Consider the following 24,613-nt stretch of genomic DNA (forward strand, 5'->3'; position numbering starts at 1 on the left):
CTGGTTTGTGCGCGCGCACGTCCCCGGAAACAAACCTTTCCCAGCCAAACGGAGCGTGAACGCGCGTCGCTTAGGGGCGGGGCCGCGCGTCTGCCCCTGAGAGGGATGCGAGTCCCGGATATTTACCTAGTTGCGGCTTCACCTGGATCCTCCGTCGAAACCGAGTCCCGAGGGCTTCACGGCGGGGCCTCACAACCCGTCAGCGAAGCGGGGACGACTCAGGTTAGAGGGTTTATTCCGTAAAAACACTTTGGAGTTTGTGAATGTGCTGAAGTTTGGACGAGAGGGTGGAACTCCAGGGGCTGTCAACAGGTTCCTGGACTGGAGTCGTTGGATCAAAGTACAACACAGTACTGATAGTACAACACAGTACTGATAGAGTATCTGACCGGGATCAACCCCTCCAGATATACACACTCCCAGGATCTGTGTCAGGACAGTTTGTTTGTTTATATTTACAGATTTCATTGATACTAGCTTCACGTGTAAATTGAAAAAGTCCTGATTTATTTAATGTAAAATCACAACTGACAACCTTTAAAAACTTCAGTAGTACTTTTTAAAAATGTAAAAAACCCTCCAGTGAGTGTTAATATATTCCAAGTGTGTCACTGTGTTCAAACATTAACCACAAATCTCTGTTTTCTCAAGAAACGGGAGGCCCTCAATCTTCACCAACTTTAAAGCATATGTATATACATATATATTTATATATGTATATGTAAACATCTTTGTGTTCTACACGTCAACCTGGCTTGGGCGTGTTCTGAAAAATGTTTAACATTCTTATCGTTGAGCTGTCGGCGAAAAAAAGGTGGACGACTTGAGAAGGAGAGCAGAAACAGAGAGAGAGAGGGGGGGAAGAGACATGTTGAAACCCAGGCCAAAATAATAGGGATTCACACACACACACACACACTGACACACACACACACACACTCACACAACAGAGTCACTCCTTCACATTCATGTCGGATTACTCACCAGGGCTCGATTTTTCTTTTTTTTACAATGCGTTAGTCAGATATCAACGTGAGTATCAATGTTGGTTTTTTTTTTTTGCTCGTCCAGGTCCCACCTTGTCCCGTGACGAGGCGTCCCTGGTGACACAGACATGCCAAAACCGGACCTGATTTGCTTGGTTCAGCTGCTGGACGGCAACATCGAAACCTTCAAAGTCAACGTAAGAAAAACACGAGTCATGATAATCACGTGGAGATCGAATGTCCCTTCCTCGAGTGATGCTACCCTCCACCTTTGATCCCCCCCATAGTCTGAAGGACAAGTTTTCCACTGCGTCCGACATCTCTTTCACACTTGGGAGCCTATTTTCTGCATCCTCAGCATGTCATGTGCAGAGTTGTGCTGGAGCTGACAGGCGGACACGTGCAGGAAGACACTCATAATAATGCTTTCAGAGACGGCAGCTGTGCAGCATCTTTATTTGAGCTGCCGGAGCGGTCGGCTCGTTGTGTTCGCGTCGCTCCCTGCGGAGTTTGCCGTCGCTCGAGGGCTGATGCAGATGTCTTTTATAAAAAGCCTGAGTCTATTATGATTTTCTTTCCTCAAATCATCATCATTATTATTATTATGTTCACAAGTGACTGGGCTCTGCTGACGGACATGTGGCTATTTCACATAATATTTCCCATAATATAATATAAACATCCCAGTGGGATTTGAACAACGATACGATACAAGGTCAACAATACGATATATCGTGATACTGTAGTAAGAAGGATATATGTGTAGTATTGTCGAGTACTTGACTCTGGTGTTGCAGAATTTACAGACCACATGAGTCTTGACTGAAGTCGTAACTGCTTTCATTTGTTTTTTAAACCAAAATTTGTCATCAGCTTTAAAAGCTGCTGGAGTCGACTGTATCCTCTCGTCCTCAGTCATTGCCCGGATCTTGCGGGATTTCATTGTTCCTTTAGCCGCCGGAGGACGTAATGACCGCTGCCATCTAGTGGGCTGGAAGTTGAATTGCAACACAAACATGAACAAGCGCTGTGAATTTTTGCATTCTAATTGTAAACATTTTTTTTTAGTCACACTGCATTGAAATATAAACCACTAAACAACTATGATATAAATTATTATTATCTGTTGTTGAGTATCAATACAGTATCCTAAAAAAATATTGCGACTGTCATCATCATTATTATTATTATTATTACTTGTTATAACTGTCTAATGGGTGTTTTATTTTGAAAAAAAAAAATTTTCTCTGAAGGAACATATGCCTGTGACTCTTGACACATCAAGATGATCATTAAAGTCTAGTTTATGTTAAAGGAATTTATCTAAAAATGAGGGAAACACAAACTATATTTTTCCATCTTGTTGCAACAAAGACAATCCAGCAATTCAACGTTTTGCTGAGATGTATTTTTCATGCACTTGTACTATTTTATTTTCACTATGCTGACGTTAAACCGAACTATGGTGCAAAAAAAGATTTCTTTCGATACCTTTGCAACCATCAGAAGACATGGAGGGAGAAAACAAAAGCTGTTAGTTACCTCTGCCAAGGAGATTATGTCGTCATCTACACATCATCTGTCAATCTCTTTTGTAAAATAACCTAAAAACAGGTTCAAATGAAACTTTCTGGAAATTTTAGTTTACCATTCCCTCCCAAAAAAGATTTGAAGATTCTACCAACCACATTTCAAATGCTTAAAAAGGTATTGGATTTTATATATATATAAAATCTATAAAGCTAGCAGAGAGAAATGACTAGAACAGCAAATATTTGCCAAATTATTTTGAGTGGTCACAGCTGGATTGGAATTCAAGACCTCAGGGTTTTTAGTTTTTCAGAAGTGTCTTAAACTCACTAGCAGGTGTGGACCCTGCAGCATCCCAGTTAGTTAGTGTCTGAAGCAATGTCCAGTTAACAAAAACAACACATTTGTCAACATAGTCCTAAAAAGGTTTTTAATTTAGTGATCTAATTATATGCTGCCATTTATTAAATCAAGTATTTTTTATTTATTTTCTCTACTACAGCAGCAGCGCATAGAAGCCATACAAGTGAATTGAGATGTTAATGAATCCTAATGTAATAACAGAACAACATCCAAATATAATTGGAAAAAATGATCTTTTTTTTAGTAAACGAACATAAAACATAACATCTGGAGTAGAGAGAAAATATAAGTGTACAGTTACAACTACAACTTGGTGGAACACACTAAAAACAACACCCACTTTACTTATGGTGCCAACAAAAAACATTGAACTCCCATAATGCCTTTCTACACATTATTTTAGTAACATCTGATTGGTCGCTAAAATACTGCATATAAATTCCACGTCTGTTGCTGTGTTTGAAGTGATTGCTACAGCTGGGATTAGTTTGCTGGGCGGCAAAGCATCATGTGAGCTGATCAGGTCCCCGTGACTAAGAGGGATGACGCCTCATGCAATGTTGTGTTTTCAAATTCAAATGAATTTTGTTGAATTAAACAATTAAATGCTGACTACTTTGAGGATTTAGTTTAATCTTGTCACAGGTATGCGCTCCCTTTTACCCTCTGGTCTTAAATAGTGCTTGTAATATTCATCTTCTCCATGCTTACAGTCGATAGAAAAAGCCCTTTTGGACAGCGTTGTGTGTGTCTTTTTCAGAAGCAGGATGAAGGTGTGGTTCTGTTGGACCAAGTGTGCGACCACCTGCGCCTGCAGGAGAGGCAGCTCTTCAGCCTTCAGATCCGAGAGTCCAGCTCCGCGGTCATCTCCATCACGGCCAACACTCACTCTCCCGTGAGTCGCTCGCACATTTTCTACTTCCTGTTTTCCACGATTCATTCCTTACAAAAGTCATTTTTTCCAAAGAAAACCTTGTTTAACTATTATTGTTCCTCTCCAGAGATGGTTGGAGCCCGACAAACCTTTGAAGAAGCAGATAAAAGGTATCGAACCTGCTGCGGCGCCAAAAATAATTCATTGTCTTCTTAACCCAGAAATATCTGAAGGCCGTGTTTAATATTTAACGGCTTCTTGGAATGCATTAACTTCTGGGGTATCGTGGACTAAACTTGTGCAGATCACAGCTGCTTGTTTGAAGGCGAGGTGGGAAAGTGCTTTTTACAGCCTACAGATTCACTTGTACGACAGGACAGAAGCATAGAAATGATGAATGCAGGATTGTTGCTACAAACAGACAACAAATGGGTCTAAAACACATTCTTACATTTTTCATATGTCACTTTAATGTGTGTCTCTGCAGGCCTGGTGTCGCCCTTCTATCTCAACTTCAGAGTTCGCTTCTTCATCTCCGATCCCAACTCTCTGCAGCATGAACAGACGAGGTGAGTCGGCGTGGTTTGGTTTCGCAAAAAATTTGGGACGTAAAACTTAATAATAAGTAAGTAAGTAAGTAAGTAATATATATTTATATAGCGCTTTTCGAGACCAGGGTCACAAAGCGCTTTAACAATCAAAACAATACTCAAAACAGTACATACTTCAAAGATCAAGACAACACCGAGAACAACACAGGAGTTCGAGAAATTCAAGGAAAAGCCTGAACAAATAGAAACGTCTTAAGATGTTTCTTAAAGGAGTCAGTAGACTCCATCAAGCGCAAAGAGAGAGGAAGATTGTTCCAAAGCTTAGGAGCAACAGCCTGAAAAGATTTCTCTCCTCTGGTCCTGAGCCGTGTGCATGGAACCATAAGTAGATTCTGATCCACAGACCTCAGAGCCCGAGCTGGGGTGTAAGGCTGGATCAGATCAGTGATGTAAGGAGGAGCCTGACCATGAATAGATCTGAAAGTAAGAACCAGAATTTTAAAGTTGATCCTGAAAGAAACTGGAAGCCAGTGAAAAGTTTTAAGGACCGGAGAAATGTGAGTTCTTCTACTAGAGCGGGTCAGAATTCTCGCTGCAGAGTTCTGAATCAACTGCAGGAGAGACAGATCCTTCTTGTTAAGACATGAAAACAAACTGTTACAATAGTCCAAACGAGAAGAAACAAACGCATGGATTACAAGCTCCAGATCATGTTGTGACAGCATTTTCCTAAGTTTAGAGATTTTTCTCAGTTGAAGGAAACAGTTTCTGGTCAGTTTTCTACAGTGTTGAACAAGAGACATGTCTTTATCAAATACAACACCCAGGTTTCTCAGGCTCAGTTTGACAGACTGACCTAAGTCACCCAAGTACTGACTCAACCCTGGAATCGTATCATCAGGAGCAATCACCAGAGTTTCAGTTTTGTCCACATTAAGCTGTAAAGTGTTTTCACTCAGCCATTGTTTGATTTCTAGCAAACAATTGACTAAGCTGTTCAGCCTTTGGGGCTCAGTTGGGTCAAAAGAGCAGTAGAGCTGGATGTCATCAGCAAAAATGTGATAAGAAACATCTGGAAATCTCTGAATGATTTTACCAAGGGGAATCAAGTACAGCAAAAACAATAAAGGACCCAGAACAGAACCTTGAGGGACTCCACACAACAGATCTGCCGATTCAGACCTCATTTGATTGGCAGATACACTAAAACTGCGCCCAGAAAGGTAAGATGAGAACCATTCTAACACAGACCCAGACAGTCCCACTTCATCCCTTAGTCTTCTCAGCAGGATCTGGTGATCAACTGTGTCAAAGGCTGACGACAGATCCAAGAGAACCAGAACAGTGAATTTACCAGAGTCAGCCGACATCATGATGTCACTGGACACTTTCAGTAAAGCTGTCTCCGTAGAGTGATGTTTACGGAAGCCAGACTGAAACTTCTCATGGATGTCGCTCTGATCCAAGAACAAAGACAGCTGCTCGGACACCACCTTCTCCAAGATCTTGGACAAGAAAGGGAGCTTAGAAATAGGCCTGAAATTACTGAGGTCAGTTGGGTCTAAGCCTGGTTTTTTGAGCAGAGGCTCCACAATGGCATGTTTAAATGCATTGGGAAAAACCCCTGTGGAAAGGGAGAGGTTCACCATATTGGTAACCCAGGGGCCAATTACATCAAATACTTTGATAAAAAGCCTACAAGGAAGGACGTCATCTGAGCAAGAGGAGGGTACGCTTAAGTGACGGATGTGTGGGTGGACTTAGTTGTCTGGGGGTTAACATGTGTTAAAAATAGTTTTAGGGTAATGTGAAAACTGTTCAATTACACTATCAGCTGTTCCAGTTTGAAATAATGTAAATAATAATTATTTTAAGCAAACATAAAGAAAAACACCCTAACACAGTTAAAAAAATGTTTTTAGTGTAAAAATAATTACTAAATTAACATTTTTCATGTTTGCTTGTTTTATTAATTGTGAATTTTTACGTTGATTTTTCCCTTTATTTTCTCAAAACATCACTTTTATTGTGTGGATGGATGGATGGATGGGTAGATAGATAGATGATAGATAGGTGGATGCATGGATGCATGGATGGATGGATGGATGGATGGATGGATGGAAGGACGGAAGGATGGATGGGTAGATAGATAGATAGATGATAGATGTGTAGATAGATGGGTAAATAGATAGATGGATGGATGGGTAGATAGACAGATTGGTAGATAGATAGATAGATGGATGGATGGATGGGTAGATAGACAGATTGGTAGATAGATAGATGGATGGGTAGATGGATGGATGGATGCATAGATGGATAGATGGATAGATGGATGGGTAGATAGATAGATAGATAGATAGATAGATAGATAGATAGATAGATAGATAGATAGATAGATAGATAGATAGATAGATAGATAGATAGATAGATAGATAGATAGGTGGATGGATGGATAGATAGATAGATAGATAGATAGATAGATAGATAGATAGATAGATAGATAGATAGATAGATAGATAGATAGATAGATAGATAGATAGATAGATAGATAGATAGATAGATAGATAGATAGATAGATAGATAGATAGATAGATAGATAGATAGATAGATGGATGGATGAATGGGTAGATAGACAGATTGATAGATAAATAAATGATAGATAGATGATGGGTGGGTAGATGGGTAGATAGATAGATGGATGGATGGATGGGTAGATAGACAGATGATAGATAGATGTATGGATGGATGGATAGATAGATAGATAGATAGATAGATAGATAGATAGATAGATAGATAGATAGATAGATAGATAGATAGATAGATAGATAGATAGAAATATAGCAAAGAAAAGGATACAAAGATTAACATGGAATACATAATTTTAACATTTTTAAAGGCGAAAATTCCATTTGAAAAGTAAAAGTGTAAACAGACTTGAGATTTTAAGAGACAAGATAGTTTGGAAGATCGACATGTTGGACAAAGAATTTTAAAATGTTGAAGGTTTTAAGGCCAAATTTTAATTTTTATTGCAATTTTCAGTGCGAAACTACCAATGAATGAATTTATTTTGGTATTGTGTGCATTAAACATTTAACAGGAAATAAAATGACTTAATTCTAGAAATTCAATTCAAAAAGTTAAAGTTTTAAAATTGGTTAAAAGTGTAAAAATGAAAAGACAAAAATAATAGTATAATATATGAATAAAAACCATTCAAATAAAACAAATACTGTATGTTCTAAATACAAAATTTGAGTTTTTTTCTCATCGTCAAAGAAAAACTGAATTAGATTTTAATTGGAATTTGTGTTTATTAGCATTTAAACGTGTAGTGAGTCTACTTCGTATGTCCCTTGCAGGCACTTGTACTTCCTCCAGATCAGGAGTGACATCAGAGAAGGACGGTAAGTCGGTTCATTTCCTGTCTGCCAGAATACAGCGATGTGTGACCTGGAGGTTTGGTTCCAGGCTGCAGTGTCCTCTGAGCGCAGCTGTGGTGTTGGCCTCGTACGCCGTACAGTGTAAGTTTTCTCGCCTCTTTGTTGGAACTTGTCGTGACCAATGACCTCACGGTGACTGCGTGAGTAATTCTGCTCGCCGAGGGCGTTTCTCCAGACGCCGGATCTCGATCCTCGGGCCTCGTGATGCTTCCTCTTCTCAACTTGTGTTTGGTTCTCCTGCAGCAGAGCAGGGCGATCATCACGCCTCCCTCTCCCCCGGTTACCTGTCCAAGAGCCACTTCATGCCCGAGCAAGATGGAGACTTCGTGGCCAAAGTAGAAGATCTGCATCCCCAGCACAAGTACGTGAGATTCAATCCATTCGTCTACAAGCCAAAACTTTATGACCACCTGTTCATTTTCCCTGTTTTTATGTATATTTTGGATCACTTTCCTTTTTTTTATTTTTATATTTATATATAATGAACATCCATTATTTTAAAGTACAGTATGTGGGCCACGTTTAGCACCTGTATTTACCGGCCCAGATTATTGTAAAACAAAGACAAATGTTTGGTGCTTGACAGTTTAAAGTTTATTTTAAAAACAATGCCCGAAAGCAAATGTGTTTGAGGTATCCCTTGTGTTGTCTCTGGGTCAAGGTTACCTAAAGACCCGTGAACAAACGTGTTTGTGATATCCCTTGTGTTGTCTTTGGGTCAAGGTGACCCCGAAGGCCCGAAAACAAATGTGTTTAAGGTATCCCTTGTGTTACCTCTGGGTCAAGGTGACCCCAAGGCCCGAAAACAAATGTTTCTGAGGTAGCCCTTGTGTTACCTCTGGGTCAAGGTGACCCCAAGGCCCAAAAACAAATGTGTTTGAGGTAACCCTTGTGTTACCTCAGGGTCAAGGTTACCCCAAGACCCGAAAACAAATGTGTTTGAGGTATCCCTTGTGCAACCTCTGGGTCAAGGTGGCCCAAAGACCCGAAAACAAATGTGTTTGTGGAATCCTTTGTGTTGTCTCTGGGTCAAGGTGACCCGAAGACCCGTAAACAAATGTGTTTGTGGCATCCTTTTTGTTGTCTCTGGGTCAAGGTGACCCGAAGGCCCAAAAACAAACGTGTTTATGGTATCCTTTTTGTTGTGTCTGGGTCAAGGTGAACAACTTCCATCACTGCATATGTATTCATGGACCTTGACCCGGAGACAACATAAGGGATACCACAAACACATTTGTTTCAAGGTCTTCAGGTCTTTGATTTGATTTATTTGTTACGTTGTCCCTTTAACATTCCTTTAAGAAGCATAAAACTGTTCACAATATAATCACTCAAAAATACTTTTAAATGAAGGTATGACGTGTCCACAAAACACACCTGTTGCCTGAATATGTTCCTTGTTTGGCACAAACACAGGTTTGGTTAGTACTGGATGTTTGTTATCTACTGTTATAAAAGCTAATATGTGACAGGATGGAAGTCAAGATATAAGAGAGGTGGTAATAATGTATATTGATTATTAACGTATATGTTCTCTGAAGGGGTTTGAAGCAGAGCGAGGCTGAGCTGTATTTTCTCAACACCGCTCGGACGCTGGAGCTGTACGGAGTGGAGCTGCACGCCGCCATGGTACTCCTTCCTCAAGTCCTCTCTGGCGTCTTTCAATTGAACCAGATTTAAGGTCCTGTTCCCTCTCCTCCTCCAGGACACCAACAATGCCCCCCTGATGGTGGGCCTTGCCTCGAGCGGCGTCGCAATATTCTGCAACATGATTTGCTCCAGTTTCTTTCCCTGGTGAGCGATCGTTGAACTGATGGAGAGACGCTGGTTTTTTACGAGGCCTCGGGTTCATGTTATTAACCGAACCTTTTTTAATTCAGGGGCAACATCATCAAGATTTCTTTCAAGAGGAAACGCTTCCTGGTTCATTTGAAGCGGAAACATGTGAGTGTTTTCTTTAATTAACTCAAGTAACATGACAGAGTTTATTGTTTTTGGTCAAATGTCTTTGACACAGAGATTATTAGGTTAAATTTATCCTCACAGAATGAAAAGACGAAATCCTACATACCATACTTTAGGTTTGGCCCCCGACTTGCTAAAAGGTTTCGGCCCCTTGTGTGATTCAATTTGTCAGCCCAGTTATAAATATTAAATCGAAAGTGAAAGCGAAGCATAACTCAAAAAACAATTGAACGATTTTGGATGAAATCCACAGGAAAATTTGATAACAGGACAAAGAACAAAATTGTGTTTAGTCTGGATTCTGGAAGGTTTTGAAGGTGTGACTTGTATGGCCTCTCACCGCTGCTGCTTGAAAAAAATTGAACACTTAACTTTTTTCTCAATACAATTGAATGTGAGAGTGTTTTCTATTGTGAATTCAGCCTTTTAGAAACTGATCTTTAACTCAAAATAACTAAATTTTTGTAGGGCAAAATATTTTGTTACATTTTAGTTAGCTAGCAGGCTAACTGGTAAACACGAAAAAGAGATTGTGATATAGTGTTACACAAAATAAAAAATGATTTCTAATTGTGTGTACATATGGTGACCTGGAGTGTCTAGAAAAGCGTCTTTAAATAAAAATGTGTTATTAATATTATTAATTGCATTTGCTGTTATTATGAAGTCATGTGAAAATAGCTCCTTGGCAGTGGTATGCCTCGCCCGTGTGCTTTTTCAAGTCTCATTTTGCTGTTTGGAGTCATCATGTAGTAATTTTATAAATTAACACATTCATTAATTTGTAAGTAAGTCATTTATAATTATAAAGTGCTTTTCAAGACCAGGGTCACAATTTGTTGTTTAAAAAAAATAAATATTCAGGATAAAATGTAAAAATAAAAAACATTTTTGTACCATGTGTTCCAGGGTGAGACTCAGGACTGTGTAGTGTCTCTCAACCTCTCGTGTCCGAAGACCTGCAAGAACCTCTGGAGGTCATGTGTGGACCATCACTCGTTCTTCAGCTCCAGTAGAACGACGCGAAACCTTAAACAGAACAACAGCTCAACAGTTCAAAACTACAAGAAGCTAATAACGCAGCATCTGGGAATCGGCAACACCGACCCCGACAGGTGTGTTTTTCGCGCTCGATCCATTGTTGTCTGTTTGCAAATGTGACATTTTTGTTTGAATCTGTAAGCGGGCCCGTGTGCCACCGTGTCGTGGGCGGGATGGTGTGGAACCCTGCTCTGAAGCGATCCATGTCATCCGAGTACCTGGAGACGAAAAGTCTTCCGTCCAGATCTCCGCCAACTACACCCAACTGGTGCGTGGAGCGACTCGTCTCCAGACGCCGGGCTTCGTTCACGAGCTCATTTTTTTTTTGATGGATTTGTCAGGAGGAGTCCAAGAGTTCGTCACGGCATCCGGAGACACCGTCCCTCCTCCATGGAGCTGTCCAACGACCTGAAGGACATGTCCGACGGCGAGGACGTCTTCTACACGTACAGGGCGTCGGTCGGCAGCAGCAAGGATGGAGACGAGAACGCTTCGCCGAATCAGTGAGATTGATCGAGAAATTCATCATTTGTCAGAATTTACCTTATAAGTAACATTTAAAGTAAACTATTAAAGGTTTCCTCGTGTTTTCATTAGAATTTATTACAAAAAATTGTGCTGATTTCATAAAATAATGATATTTAATATAATTATTGTTATTCTGATTTGTTGTTATAGTTTAGTTATAGATATATTTTGAACCGGGATCAGAAAGTAAACCTAACACAGGAATTTCATTGTGGTCGTATTACAAAATATAAAAATAAAATAATATTAATTAAATACAAATAGAAATAAAATGCAACTACAAATTAAAATAAAATAAAAGGCATTACTATAAAATGCCCTATAAATAAATAATAAATAAAAATAAAATGCATTACATTTTTCTTTATCCGTGAATATATTTATTTTCTACCTTTTCTTATTAAAGGTTATTATTATTATTATTAAACATTTTAAATGAACCTTTTTATGCCTTGTTTTTGTTTTTTTAATGTTTTCATAGAAAACGAAAAAGAAAATCCAAATGAAAAACCTTTAATGAGTTTGTCTTAAAATATCTTTCATAATTTTCGTATTTTTAATGTGTTTTATTTGAATGTCAAGACCCTTTACAGTATAACTAAAACTATATTAGAGAAAGAAAGAAAACGGATCCCATCGATGACCAATGAATGAATCTCAGTGTGGAAAAACTTCCTTTAAGAAAGCAGAAACCTTGAGTAGAACCAGCCTTTGGCTGTGAGGAAAAAAAGAGTATTTTGTTGGCAAAACATTAGTAATTTATACTGCTTAAAAACACTTTCATTATATTTTTATGTTTTTAATCTACTCAAAATAAGCTGTTGATGTTATAATAAATAACATCATTACTTATAGTTAGTTGAAATAGGTTCAAATTCACGGGTGTGTCTCTAAAAATGTGTCAAATTTTAAATGTTTTTATGTTTCCTTCAGGGCGGACAATACTTCACTAACGGAGGATAGTTTTGGAGATGAAGATGGTTTCATCAGTCCCGAGTACAAAAAGGTTGGTTTATAAATCAATATTTGATAATGTACCTTTTTATATATTACATATGTAAGTAAGTAAGTCATATTTGTAAAGCACTTTTCTAGACCAGGGTCAAGTAAGAACCAGAATTTTAAAGTTGATCCTGAAAGAAACTAGCAGCCAGTGAAGATTTTTAAGGATCGGCGAAATGTGAGTTCTTCTACTAGAGCATGTGTGTGTTGCCAGGGAGCGCCTGGCGACGGCGATCTGCTCCTCGTGCGGATAACTCCGGATCAGGAGGGCAAGTTCGGCTTCAACGTCAAAGTGAGTGTCTCTTAAATAATCAGTTGACGTGTCCGTGACGGGTGATGGTTTCTCGCTCTCAGGGTGGGGTGGATCAGAAGATGCCTCTGGCCATATCCCACGTCAGACCGGACTCTCCGGTAAGCTTGTGTTGTCACGGCGACTCGATGATGCAACGTCGAAAAAAAAAACAACCTCGTGTGACACGGTGACGCAGGAATGTTTTCAATGCCTGTCCACAGGCAGGTCGGTGCGAGCCGAAGCTCCTGGAGGGCGACCTGGTGGTCCTCATCAACGGCCGGGACATCTCCGAGCACACGCACGACCAGGTGGTCATGTTCATACGGGCCAGCAGGGAGTCGCACTCCCGGGAGCTGGCGCTGCTCATCAAACGCAAAGGTGAGCGACGCAATGCATGGTGGGAAGTGTTGACCCCCTGTATGACCACGTGTTCCTCCAAGGCCCCGGTCGTCCTGCGGTGCTGCTGCAGCTCCCGCCCGCCCTCACCCTCACCGCTCAGCTACACGGGGACAAGCCTCATTCCCCCGGCCAGACCGGACGGGTCACCACGCTCGAGGAGTCCATGAAACAGCTGGACCGAGGGATCCAGTCCGGAACGCTGTGCTTTCACTTCGAGGTATTTTTTCAAGCCGCGAGTGGGAGTTTTGAGACGAACAATTATCAAGTATACTCGTGCATTTACAGCCTGTCGGTGATTGTCAGGCTTCATTATGAGCTTTTAAGTGCTGGAGTTCAGCGCAGTGTTGCTGCACAGCTGGAGCTTTAATCTGTCCTGGAATTTTCTGGTTGTTCTGAAAACTCATTTGAACCAGACTTTTATTTTGGTCTGACTCTGTCGTGAGCGGAAGATTTTAACGTAACTAGATGATTTTTTTTCCATTAATAAACCAATGAATTAAACACACATTTCATAACGAAAAGTAGAGATCGTCGAACTCGTTAATAACGAAACGTAAAGATTTTCTAACTCAGGGGTGCTCACACTTTTTCGGTTCGCGAGCTACTTTTCTAATGATCAAGTTCAAAAGATCTACCTTCATCAAATTTGCTCAACGTAAGTAATTACATACTTCACTCAGATTATTTGCACTGAATGAAATGAATGGACTGATAAATCAGTCATGATGGAAGGATGTGTAGATTTAATCATCTTCATAGAAATGCTGACTTGCATAAATAACTAGATTCAAATAGTTCAGTCCGTGAGGAGCATAATTCCTCATAAGAAGATACTTTTCCTCTGAGAGTAACTTTCAAAAATGTCCATGAGACCTGCTCTTAAGTGTCAGCCTGTGTTACATCTCGTGTACTAAGAAATGCATTGATTTCCTACTAAAAATGGTCATTCATTCGAACCCAAATGGTGCACAAAAAATATTCATGTGTAAGAATCTGAAACGAATTCAAGCCCTTTTCCTTTGTTCATCAAAATCAACAAAGAATTCAGACGGGTTCATCCCTTTCCATTCCTCCGTTTCAATTTGTCGATCATATTCAAATGAAGACTTAAATTTCTCCATTTCTGTGATCATGAAAAAACGAAAACAAATGAAAACATGAATTCAAACTATGTTTATATTTGTTCATTTTAAACATGTCTGATATGAATCACACAAGTGGATTATTTTTTAAATGTTTAAAACATCTTCAGATGAAGTTTAACGAGAATAAAACTGTTAACCAGTAACTTCACATCATCATCGTCTCTGACGTCATTAGAATGTGTCTCACCTGCAACTGTTTAACGTGTTTGGGTTTCAGCGTTTTCTTATTATATTCATGAGATAAAGGTCATTTACAAATAGTCATCATGTGATGGTGTATTAATACAAGTGTGTTTTAAGGACCGCGATCACAAAAGGAAAACCAGAATTTGTTGCTTTCATTGAAACCTGCAGCTTAACTTTGATGGACCTGACGTCATGTTTCTGTGACTCTCGTAGAGAAGAACCTGAAGCGATCAAACGCGCATTATTTTGTTCGATATATTATTTAAAAAAAAAAACAAGCTTATCTACGTTCAGTGGAAGAGGCGGGAGCTCTGATTGGCTGCTGTGCATGTCAATCAAATAGTCAACCAATCGACGCAATAACCATTTGATTGACATGCAGCCAATCAGAGCTCTCTATTTTCTTATGTCATAGTTTATTAAGTCGCGCGATCTACTCGCAACAGCTTCGCGACGTAATGCCCTCCCCTGGTCTAACTCATTGATAAGGAAACGTAAAGATTGTCAAACTCGTCGATAAAGAAATGTAGAGATTGTCAAAATCGTCATTAAAGAAACAGCGATATTTTCGAACTCGTCGATAAAGAAACGTAAAGATTGTAAAACTCGTTGATAAAGAAACGTAAAGATTGTCGAAGTCGTCAATAAGAAAACTTAAAGATTGTCAAGTTTGTCAATAAAGAAACAAAGAGATTGTCGAACTCGTCGATAAAGAAACGTATAGATTGTCGAACTCGTCAATAAGAAAACTTAAAGATTGTCAAGTTTGTCAATAACGAAACGTAAAGATTGTCGAACTCGTCAATAACGAAATGTAGATATTGTCGTTGATAATTAAGTTTAGAGATTAATATTTTTTCTCATTGAACTTCCATACAACAGTATGAATTTGACTCATGTTTCCTATTAATTATTTTGTTGACAATTTTTTACTTTGTAAAAAAAAATAATCACATTTATTATAGTGACTTTGTTATTTTATATACAATAAATGCCTTTTCATGTTTTATAAAAAATGATTATTATTTTTATCGTTCATTTTCTCCTCCAGAACCTGTACAGACGGAAGCCTGGCCTGTCACTCACTTGTGCTCGCCTTCCTGACAACATGGACAAGAATCGCTATAAAGACGTGTTACCATGTAAGTGTGTTAGAGTTTGTAGTTCACGGCTCCTAACACAGTATAACCAGCAACACCGTGCATTCAGATGATGCCACCAGAGTCACGCTGCAGGGTCAGGACGACTACATCAACGCCAGCCACATCACCGTGAGTCGTCCCAACACTTCTTTCTCTCGTCTCTTCTTTTACCTTCTTTTGTCTGCATTCCAGGTTTCTCCCCCAGAAACGGGTGTTTGTTTACGGTACGTGGCGGCCCAGGGTCCACTGCCGCAGACCTGCGCCCACTTCTGGCAGACGGTCTGGGAACAGAAGTGTGACACCATCATCATGTTGACAACCTTGACGGAGAGAGGGCGGGTACGTCTGGTTATTGATGTTTATATTAACATTCTCTCTTTTGTTTGTGTTCTTTCTGTCTCCACACATTTGTCAGAAGTGTATCAGAAAATAATGGTTGAATTTAACATTTTAAATTTAAAACTTTGAATTTTTAGTGTTAATAATAAAGTCGATAATATTTACAAAATCAATAAGATTTATATTCGTATTCCAATTTTTTTCCGTTCATTTATTTTAAATTAAATACACTTTTAATTTCAATATAATATAATTTTGATTAAACATCTATGAGTAAAATAACATTTAATTAAATTATTATCTTTTAAATATTAGAATTAGAAAATTAAACTCTATTTGTAAATGTATATATTTTTCTTACGTTCAAATACTTAATTTAGATGATTCACAAAAGCAACAAATTCAACTTTTTAATATAACAATTATTTATTTACATGTTTTTCAAAAGAAAAACTAATGAAATCTCAATATACAAATCATTTAATTCTTTTTTATTTAAACAAATTCAATCTTTAATTAAACATAATTCAATAAAAAAATATCAAAATGATTCAATACAAGTATTCAATAAACTAATTAATTCCCTTTAAATATAAAAAAAAATCATTCAGTTATTCAAAAGTCATTCGAAAAACTTGATTCTTATAAAAAATTGAATTTCAATCTAAAGAAATTAAAACATTTTAAATATTTCCTCCAACAATTCAACTTTCTGACACAATCTCGTGGTCCAGAGCCTGAAGTGAGTCGACTTCCTCAAGGTCTTCTCTGAATACATGCTGCCTATGCCTGTGTTCTTGTTGCCTAGCAACAAATTGCTGTCATTAGTTGATCATTCTCCGAGCGTTTTCCACATTTACTTTTCATGCTCGAGACGCAAGGACAAGTCGACAACAGGCTCACTTCCCGTCACTAATACTTCCTCTTTGTTTGGAAAACAGTTGAATGTCTGGAGGATGAATGAAGAAGTGCTGACGTGACGCATCGATGACTAACGTTACACTCATTTCTTGTGATCTCTCGCCCGCAGACCAAGTGCCACCAGTACTGGCCTCATCCTCCGGAAGCCAAGGATTACGGTCACATGAGAGTGAAGTGTCACTCGGAGGAGTGTAACCTGGCGTACGTGACCAGACGCTTCACGCTGACGCACACACAGGTACAGTGTTTTTTTTTCAAGATGGTTTCTTTCCCCACCGGTACATGTTCGACTCGTACTCTCGCTCACAGACCCTCTCGACGGATGACTCACACGGTGCTGACATTTAATGGCTTTAATCACAGGCTGACGGCTAAACCGTTGAAAATAATCCAATGAACACCTTCGTTAACTCTTTAAGTTCCAAAAAAAAAGCTGCTTTAAATATCGAGTTGTGAGTTTGGTGACGTTTTATCACGAAGGTGAAGTTACGGCAGCCACGACAACAGGAAGTAGTGTTTTTAAGATGACATTTATAGTGAAAAAGGTACAGTAAGTGGATTCGAGCAAACATTTTTTAGCATTTTATTGAATTTAAAATGGCCAGGAGACTTAATAAAATTCATATTTGTTTATTTATGGTCGCAAGCACTGTCAACAGAATAAATATGTATGCTAATACCGGCGGAGTGAATTTAAAAAAGTTGAGTTCCTGCATTACATTACAATGCTAAATGTTAAATGCTAAATGTTGAATGCTAAACGCTAAATGTTAAATGATAAATGCTAAATGCTAAATACCTTTTTCTAGCTATGAATAATGTTTTTGTACTGAGTTTCTTCTTGGAGTTTGATATAAAAGGTGGAATATTTCGTTGAGGCATATTTAAGGAAGAAAACCCACTTTCTAAGGAGTCCTGGGTCCGACCCAAGGATTCTTCCCAGTTAGGCACGCCCCGGAACACCCGTGATAAAGAGGCCTCCTTAAAAAAAACAAGCTTTTCCTAATGTGGACGAGCTGTGGTTATACTTTGAGTCTATACTTTATCTCAAACTCGCGCTCAGAACAACCAGAATTTCTGTTTGTCTCTCCCCCTCTCAGTGAACTCATCTCTGAATGGAATAAGTCGCGGCAATTGTTGAGATTATTCTACTGAAAATCCTGCCTTAACTCTTGAAGCGTGTGCAGGTGGATCTGGTCTGAGTTTAAAGTCCTGGTTCACTACTTTCTAGTCGGTGTTTTTAATTGTATAAATGGATGAACCCACCAGGAGAAGTCCTCGTGTCAAATCCACGATCTCCTCACTGAAGGGTTAACATTATGAAGCTGCTTATAAATCAACATTAATCCAGTTGCTAAACCCAAAAACAACACAATGTCACCGAAGTCATTACTAGTACTGTATTACATTTTTGTAAAAGTCTATGAGTCCCTGAGTCTATTAGTGTTGCATCATGGGAGGAGCATTCTGTGCTCTCCATCTGTTTCTCTGCTCACTGATGACAGTGTTCAGAGGATGACGAAAGATAAATAAATAAAGATGTGTTTAAAATAAGAAATGGATCATGGATGTGAAACTGTCATTTGTTTGGTGAAGAAGATCAAACACTGGGATAAATTCAAAATCAAAAGAGAATATGAAAATAGGACTTCCTGTTATGTAATTATACATTTCGCCCTCGACTTGGACTTCTATGTGGTTTTGGATCCTTGTGTGATCGAGTCCAAGGCGACAGGGACCTTGGTTATCTCACACAAAAAAATACTCAGAAAAATGAGAATAAAAAAGTGCCTAATATTTTTATTAACCAGAATAATGTGAAAATAAATGAACGGAACCACAACATTTATTATAAAAACCATTCCTACCAAACTGCAACTATGATAACAAGTGTCAGGTGTGAGGCAGTGCAAAATAAATCAATTAAACAACAATTTGATGAGATCGATGCTTTTAAAAACGAGTTTCAGCGTCGATTCCTTTTCAAAACCCTACAGTCTGGTGTTACGTAACCGTTCTTTCATGGCTGCTGGACCGAGTCGTCACTACGAAGAACTCTTTATGGGTGAAGAACATGAAATCCTGCTTCTATTCTCCCCACTTTAGATGCTTTTTAAGTGAGTCCTACACGTGTTCGAGGCTGAATTATTCATGCTTGTGATGCTCCTGAAAAAAAAATAGTGACTTCAAACCCACAGTTGAAACAAAAGATGTTAAATACGTGAACATTTTTTAAATCGGCCTCAGGATTTCTCCACCAATTTTTGGGGTTTTCGCCACATGTCTCGGGTCGAGCACGGCTCAGGCTCTCGGCCAAAACTCACGTCGCTCTTGTTATCGTTTGATTTATTGACAAATATCTTCGCACGATTGACTCGACGCCGACACTCGTTTCTCCTCAGCGAGCGAACAGGTAAAGATCAGCTGCTCAAGGAGGCGTAAAGTATGAATGCACAGGAACCGTCGCTCCATCTGTTCCGCTGGCAAACGGCTTTAATCCCTGCGTGGACTCACAGGCCACCAGCTTCTTCTTCTCCTCCCTCCATCTTTTTAGTCATGTTTTTTTTTTTTTTTTTTTCCACCCTCGTGTCACGTGCACGTCAGCAGGTTTATCTCACCGGGATGTGTTTTCTTTTTTATGTTGTGATCTAGCGAGGCGAGGAGAGAGCCGTCACTCACCTGCAGTATGTGGCGTGGCCGGACCACGGCGTTCCCGACGACCCCTCCGACTTCCTGCTGTTCATCAACTCGGTCAGGGGGAGAAGGAGGGATGAAGAGCCTCTAATGGTGCACTGCAGGTACACTCGTGCGAAGAGGCAACCCTGGAAGTGTATCAAGGTTATATCAGTGGAGGAACACATGACATGGTTTTATTCAAATGTTGGAGTTTAGCTGGTAGCTAATAGTAAATTAAAGCATTTAATTATTTATATTTTTATAGTTTAGTTCAATAATTTATATATTATGTTTTTTTCAATATAATTTAATTAAATAATAATTTGTATTTGAAAAGGTTGATTTGTTTTTTAATTACATTTTTTTAAACGCCTAGTTTGATATTATAATACTAATAATGTAGTAATTATCAAAATATATAATTTATATATTATATTTTTATTATTTATAAAAAATCAATTATATAATTTAATTAAAAATAATAATACAATAATTTAATTTAATTTTTATATTTAAAGGTGGAATTCTTTTTTTTTTATTAAATGAAACGTTTTTAGATGAAAGTTTATTGAGTGTGTAAAAGTAAAAGATACTTTTAAATATGTTTTTTATTGATATTCTTTTAAATAATTGAATTATTTATTTCTCTGATTGTATATTTCAATAATAGTTGTATTTATGGTTTTCATTTGTCTTTAAATAATTGACATAAATAATTGAATATATTTTATTTTTTTATTAAATCAATTATTTTATTTTGACACAATGTTGTAATTCTAATATTTAAAAAATAAAGTTTATTTTATATATTATATATATTTTTAAATAATTAATCATTGAATAACAATTTAATTCTATAATTTCTATATTCAAAGGTTAAATTAGTTAATTTGTTCATATATTTAAAGTATTTTTTTATAATAACTGAAATAAAAGTTTAAAAAATTAAAAAATAAATCTATTTTTTCATTCATTGACTTTAAAATTAATTAAAAATGTTAATGAATTAGTGCCTAATGCTGTTTTCTTCTGGTTGTGTTCAGCGCGGGGATCGGACGCACGGGTGTTCTGATGACCATGGAGACGGGTCTGGCTCTGGTGGATCGGGGTCAGCCGGTGTTCCCCCTGGACGTGGTGAAAACCCTGAGGGACCAGCGAGCGATGATGGTTCAGACCACGGTACGACGAACACAACATGTGATTCTTAATTAAAGTTTGTGAGTCACCGGTTCTATTCCCGCGACTGCCACCAGAGGGACGTTTGCGTAACGCTCATGGTCGATACTAGGAAGTTACACACTTATTATTTTTGCGTTGAATGGTGACAGAAGTAGGATGAGATCGGAGCCATATTGTAATAGTGTCACCACAGTTTACACACATTTGAAATCAAATTAAAGGTGTGGTAGATGCTCCTCAAAACGTTGTGGGCAATAAACGGTGGCTCACAGAGTGAGGAGGGCGGGACAAATGATTGTTCAGTTTGATTGACGTGTAGGTAGTTATGTTAGGTGCCTAGAATATTTCATTTTTGTGTTATTTCATAAATTGGCTACAATGAGGGATTTAAAAGGGATTTTGGGCCATCATTTTAAAAGAAATTCCGGGAAAAAACGTTTAATTAAATGATTGATTGATTTGTGATTCACAAGAAAAAAACCTTTAATAGTTTATCAAGATAGTAAAACATGGTTAAATATTGGTTCATTTCAAACACAAGTATTGATGAAGTATTTAAATGAGACTTTAAGCAAAAAAATAAAAATGACAGAAGTGGAATGACCTTGGCAATAATACTTGAAGGCCCTCTGGATATATCGATTCACAGGAAAGGAAAACGATAGTTTTCTCTTCATTCAAAGTTTGTAAATCTGGTCTGTCTTTCAGAAAGTTTTTAGTTTTAGTTTGCTTTAGTTTAAATCCAGTATATATCATTTTTATCAGAAAGTTTAATGGTTGAATTGAACATTTAAAATGTTGAAACTTATAATATTTTCATTATTTGCTCTTTTTTTTTTTAAATAATTGAGTTAAATAATTGTTTTAAATGTGTATATGATATGTATATGTATTAAAGTTTAAAATATGTGATGAATAATTATAATTTGTTCAAAAATTGGAATAGTTTTTATTTTCACACAGTGTTCTTACAATTTTTAAATTATTCAAATGACATTTTCTATTTTCAATTCAATATTTTTTAATTCGGCATTGAATTTATTTTTTGGAACAATTACATTTCTTTATTGAAAGATAACATTTTTTTTATTGAGTAATACTTTGTATATTTAAAGTTTGAATTTGTTTTTGTTTTTTTTACAATTTTATTTTAAAATGAATATTTTCAAAAATAAATAATTATTTTTAAACATTATTATCATTGTTATTTTTGATATTCTTATTTCAATATTTAAAAGATAAATGTTCCAATTTCGTAGCCTTTTAAATGTACCAAACTATTATACATTTTTGTGTTTAATTTAAAGGGCTACGAATGATAAAATATGGAATATTTTAATGAATTAAACATTTTTTAAATTTGTTTTTAAAAAGTTTTAATATTTTAAATTGAACCGTCAATATCCTGATGGTCACATTCTTAGTCACAGCTCCAGCACTAATCAAATACTATATTTTTCATTGTATAGTCTCTTTATTTTCCCCTTGTACTGACCACTGCACACTAGAAAAAAAAATCCTGACAGAGCTGTCACATGTCCTTATGTCACGAGACAAATTTTAATATTCCACGAGGCAGAAATCCTTCCGAGTCGCCACAGTCGTTGACGTCTAACAAGCCCTTTATTTGTCTCCTGTCACGAAGCAGATCAGATCTGAGGTCGGGAGCTTCAGGGTCGCCCGTCGAGGGAGGGCAAAAAAGTCTCTCCTTCGCTGCTGTGTTGGAAATCTGACATCCCTCATGTTAGGAGCCGGTCCTGGGCCGGGCTCTGACGATCTGCCCTTATTTAGAGAAAAAAAAAAGTCCCTCAGGCTTTTTTCCTTGTGTGATGTTTTCCTGCTGATGGAACACGTCCTCGGGTTTCACTCATTTGTTTGCGTGTCAATCATGGAAAGATATGCATGAGGGCGCTTTAGCTTGATATTTGCTAAGGTGAGCAGTTTATAGTTGCAGATAAACATAAACATTTTCTCTTCTAGTCCCAGTTCCAGTTCGTGTGCGAGGCCATCCTTCGGGTCTACAGAGAGAAGCGAGGATCGAAGGCGTCGTCGTCCAAACCGGAGACAATCAAACCAGAGCTGCCTCATCTCAAGTGACATTGAGACGCACCGTGGCTCACACCAGTGGGATCTTCAACCGAGTCTGCCTTATATTAAGCTTATAAACTTTTATGTTTGACTGTCTAACTTACACACGATATACTTTAAATTATTAATAAACACTGATTTATAATTCTCACGCTCTTTCCTTCATTCATGCTTCGTTAATATTAATAATATTTAATTTTTAAGAAAATCCATTGATTGAAACACATCATGTGAGAAATGTATTTTGTCATAGCAAGATTAAACACACGTTTTATATTAATACATACAGTATACTTAAATATTAAAAATTAAAAATAACAAAAACAATTATAAAATATAAAAAAATATTTAAAAAAAATTATAAATATTTCAACAACAATACATATAAGTATACATGCACGCAGTGCAGAGGTTTTAAACACTAAACTTTTAATAGAAGATTTACATAGTTTAGATTATTTTCTTAATATTCAGTGTTCAAATGTTGTTTGTTTCACCCAACAATGACTGCAGCTAGCGCTGTAACCTACCAGCCAAGCTAGAACTATTAGATACTAGCTAAGCTAGCACTGATAGCTTCCAACTAAGCTAGCACTGATAGCTACCAGCCAAGCTAGAACTATTAACTACCAGCTAAAATAGCACTGTTAGTTACTAGCTTAGTTAGCACTGATAGCCATTGGCCAAGTTAGAACTATTAGCTACCAGCTAAAATAGCACTGTTAGCTACTAGCTTAGTTAGCACTGATAGCTACCAGCCAAGCTAGAACTATTAGCTACCAGCTAAAATAGCACTGTTAGCTACTAGCTTAATTAGCACTGATAGCTACTGGCCAAGTTAGAACTATTGGCTACAAGCTAAAATAGCACTGTTAGCTACTAGCTTAGTTAGCACTGATAGCTACTAACCAAGTCATAACTATTAGCTACCAGCTAAAATAGCACTGATAGCTACTAGCTTAGTAATCATGGGGTGGTACAGTTTAGCTAATACAGGAAAAAAGATAATGTACCGTATTAAGTTTAGTGGTAAATTGCCAGCTTGAGACCTTGGCTCCTTCAAGGGTTTAATTGACTATAAATAACTTAAAGAAACAGGGTCTTCGATACAGTTAAGCTAAATACCGAAAAGAGAAAATACACTGTGTAAAGATAAGAGGTAGCTTGCCAACTTCTGACCCTGGCTCCTATAAGGGTTTTACCTAAAGTCACTTAAAGAAACGGGGTCTTCGGTGCAGTTTAGGTAGATACCGAAAGATAAAAACATTGTATTAAGATGAGTAATAACTTCTGACCTTGGCTCCTTAAAGGGTTTGACCTGATTTCACTTAAAGAAACAGGGTCTAATACCAAAAAGAGAATAAACACTGTATCAAGATTAATTGTAACTTGTGACCTTGGCTACTTTAAGGGTTTGACCTAAAGTCACCTAAAGAAACAGTGTCTTCGTTACAGTTAAGCTAAAAACCGAAAAGAGAAAATTCACCGTATCAAATTCAGTGGTAACTTAAGACCTTGGCTCCTTAAAGGGTTTTAATCACCTGAAATGACTTAAAGAAACAGTATCTTTACAATAGCCAGAACATGTAAGAGTTCACAGTTTGTATGTGGTATGTTATACATCCTGATTATTTGATGAATATTATACTGTTATTTATTAGTATCATTGGCATGATTTATTTTTAATTGATTTAATCAGTTTTTTGATGATATAATGATAGACTTTCTGGTCTTAAAAAAGGTAAAATAAGACCCACCAGGTGAACCCACTGTGGGAGTGATTAGTCGCGCACTGAGCGCGTTGGAAATAACTCACAATTAACAACTAGAATTAAAATAAAGTTAAATCTCACTGACCCAGATAAGAAACTAGCGTCAGATATCGAACGACGCAAACGAGACAAACGGGATCTTGTGTACGAGCAACAGTCACATGATCTTCAGAATGTTTTTTGACAAACAG

The 24,613-nt window shown here is 37.6% G+C and overlaps 1 protein-coding gene across 2 annotated transcripts; it reads left to right on the forward strand.

Annotated features, from left to right (window-relative positions):
• The first annotated feature begins 54 nt into the window (after positions 1-54).
• ptpn3 (protein tyrosine phosphatase non-receptor type 3) lies at positions 55-22,801 on the forward strand. Of its 2 annotated transcripts, XM_087812654.1 has the most exons (26): positions 55-222; positions 1,072-1,183; positions 3,640-3,774; positions 3,881-3,923; positions 4,241-4,322; positions 7,667-7,711; positions 7,776-7,828; positions 7,991-8,108; positions 9,289-9,376; positions 9,453-9,541; positions 9,628-9,691; positions 10,622-10,827; positions 10,896-11,021; positions 11,095-11,256; positions 12,215-12,287; positions 12,498-12,575; positions 12,638-12,694; positions 12,797-12,953; positions 13,016-13,191; positions 15,357-15,447; positions 15,515-15,576; positions 15,640-15,786; positions 16,817-16,945; positions 19,360-19,505; positions 20,427-20,562; positions 22,543-22,801. In XM_087812654.1, exons 2-26 carry the CDS (start codon positions 1,115-1,117, stop codon positions 22,657-22,659), a joined length of 2,649 nt encoding a protein of 882 aa, XP_087668780.1. In that variant the 5' UTR covers positions 55-222; positions 1,072-1,114; the 3' UTR covers positions 22,660-22,801. The 2 variants fall into 2 exon arrangements, with proteins under 2 accessions (XP_087668780.1, XP_087668781.1); XM_087812655.1 differs by lacking the exon at positions 55-222 and having other exon boundaries at positions 950-1,183.
• The last annotated feature ends 1,812 nt before the right edge of the window (positions 22,802-24,613 follow it).

The sequence above is a fragment of the Callionymus lyra genome, chromosome 17, assembly GCF_982586985.1.
Source record: "Callionymus lyra chromosome 17, fCalLyr1.hap1.1, whole genome shotgun sequence".
Taxonomy (NCBI): Eukaryota; Metazoa; Chordata; class Actinopteri; order Syngnathiformes; family Callionymidae; genus Callionymus; species Callionymus lyra.

What these genes read in the sequence shown, in the direction of transcription:
- ptpn3 (XM_087812654.1), top strand. Translation starts at nt 1,115, where the DNA reads ATGCCAAAACCGGACCTGATTTGCTTGGTTCAGCTGCTGGACGGCAAC. An exon ending in TGGAGCTGCACGCCGCCATG is followed by an intron (nt 9,377 to 9,452) that starts GTACTCCTTCCT and finishes CTCCTCCTCCAG; the next exon opens with GACACCAACAATGCCCCCCT. An exon ending in CGCTGTGCTTTCACTTCGAG is followed by an intron (nt 13,192 to 15,356) that starts GTATTTTTTCAA and finishes TTTCTCCTCCAG; the next exon opens with AACCTGTACAGACGGAAGCC.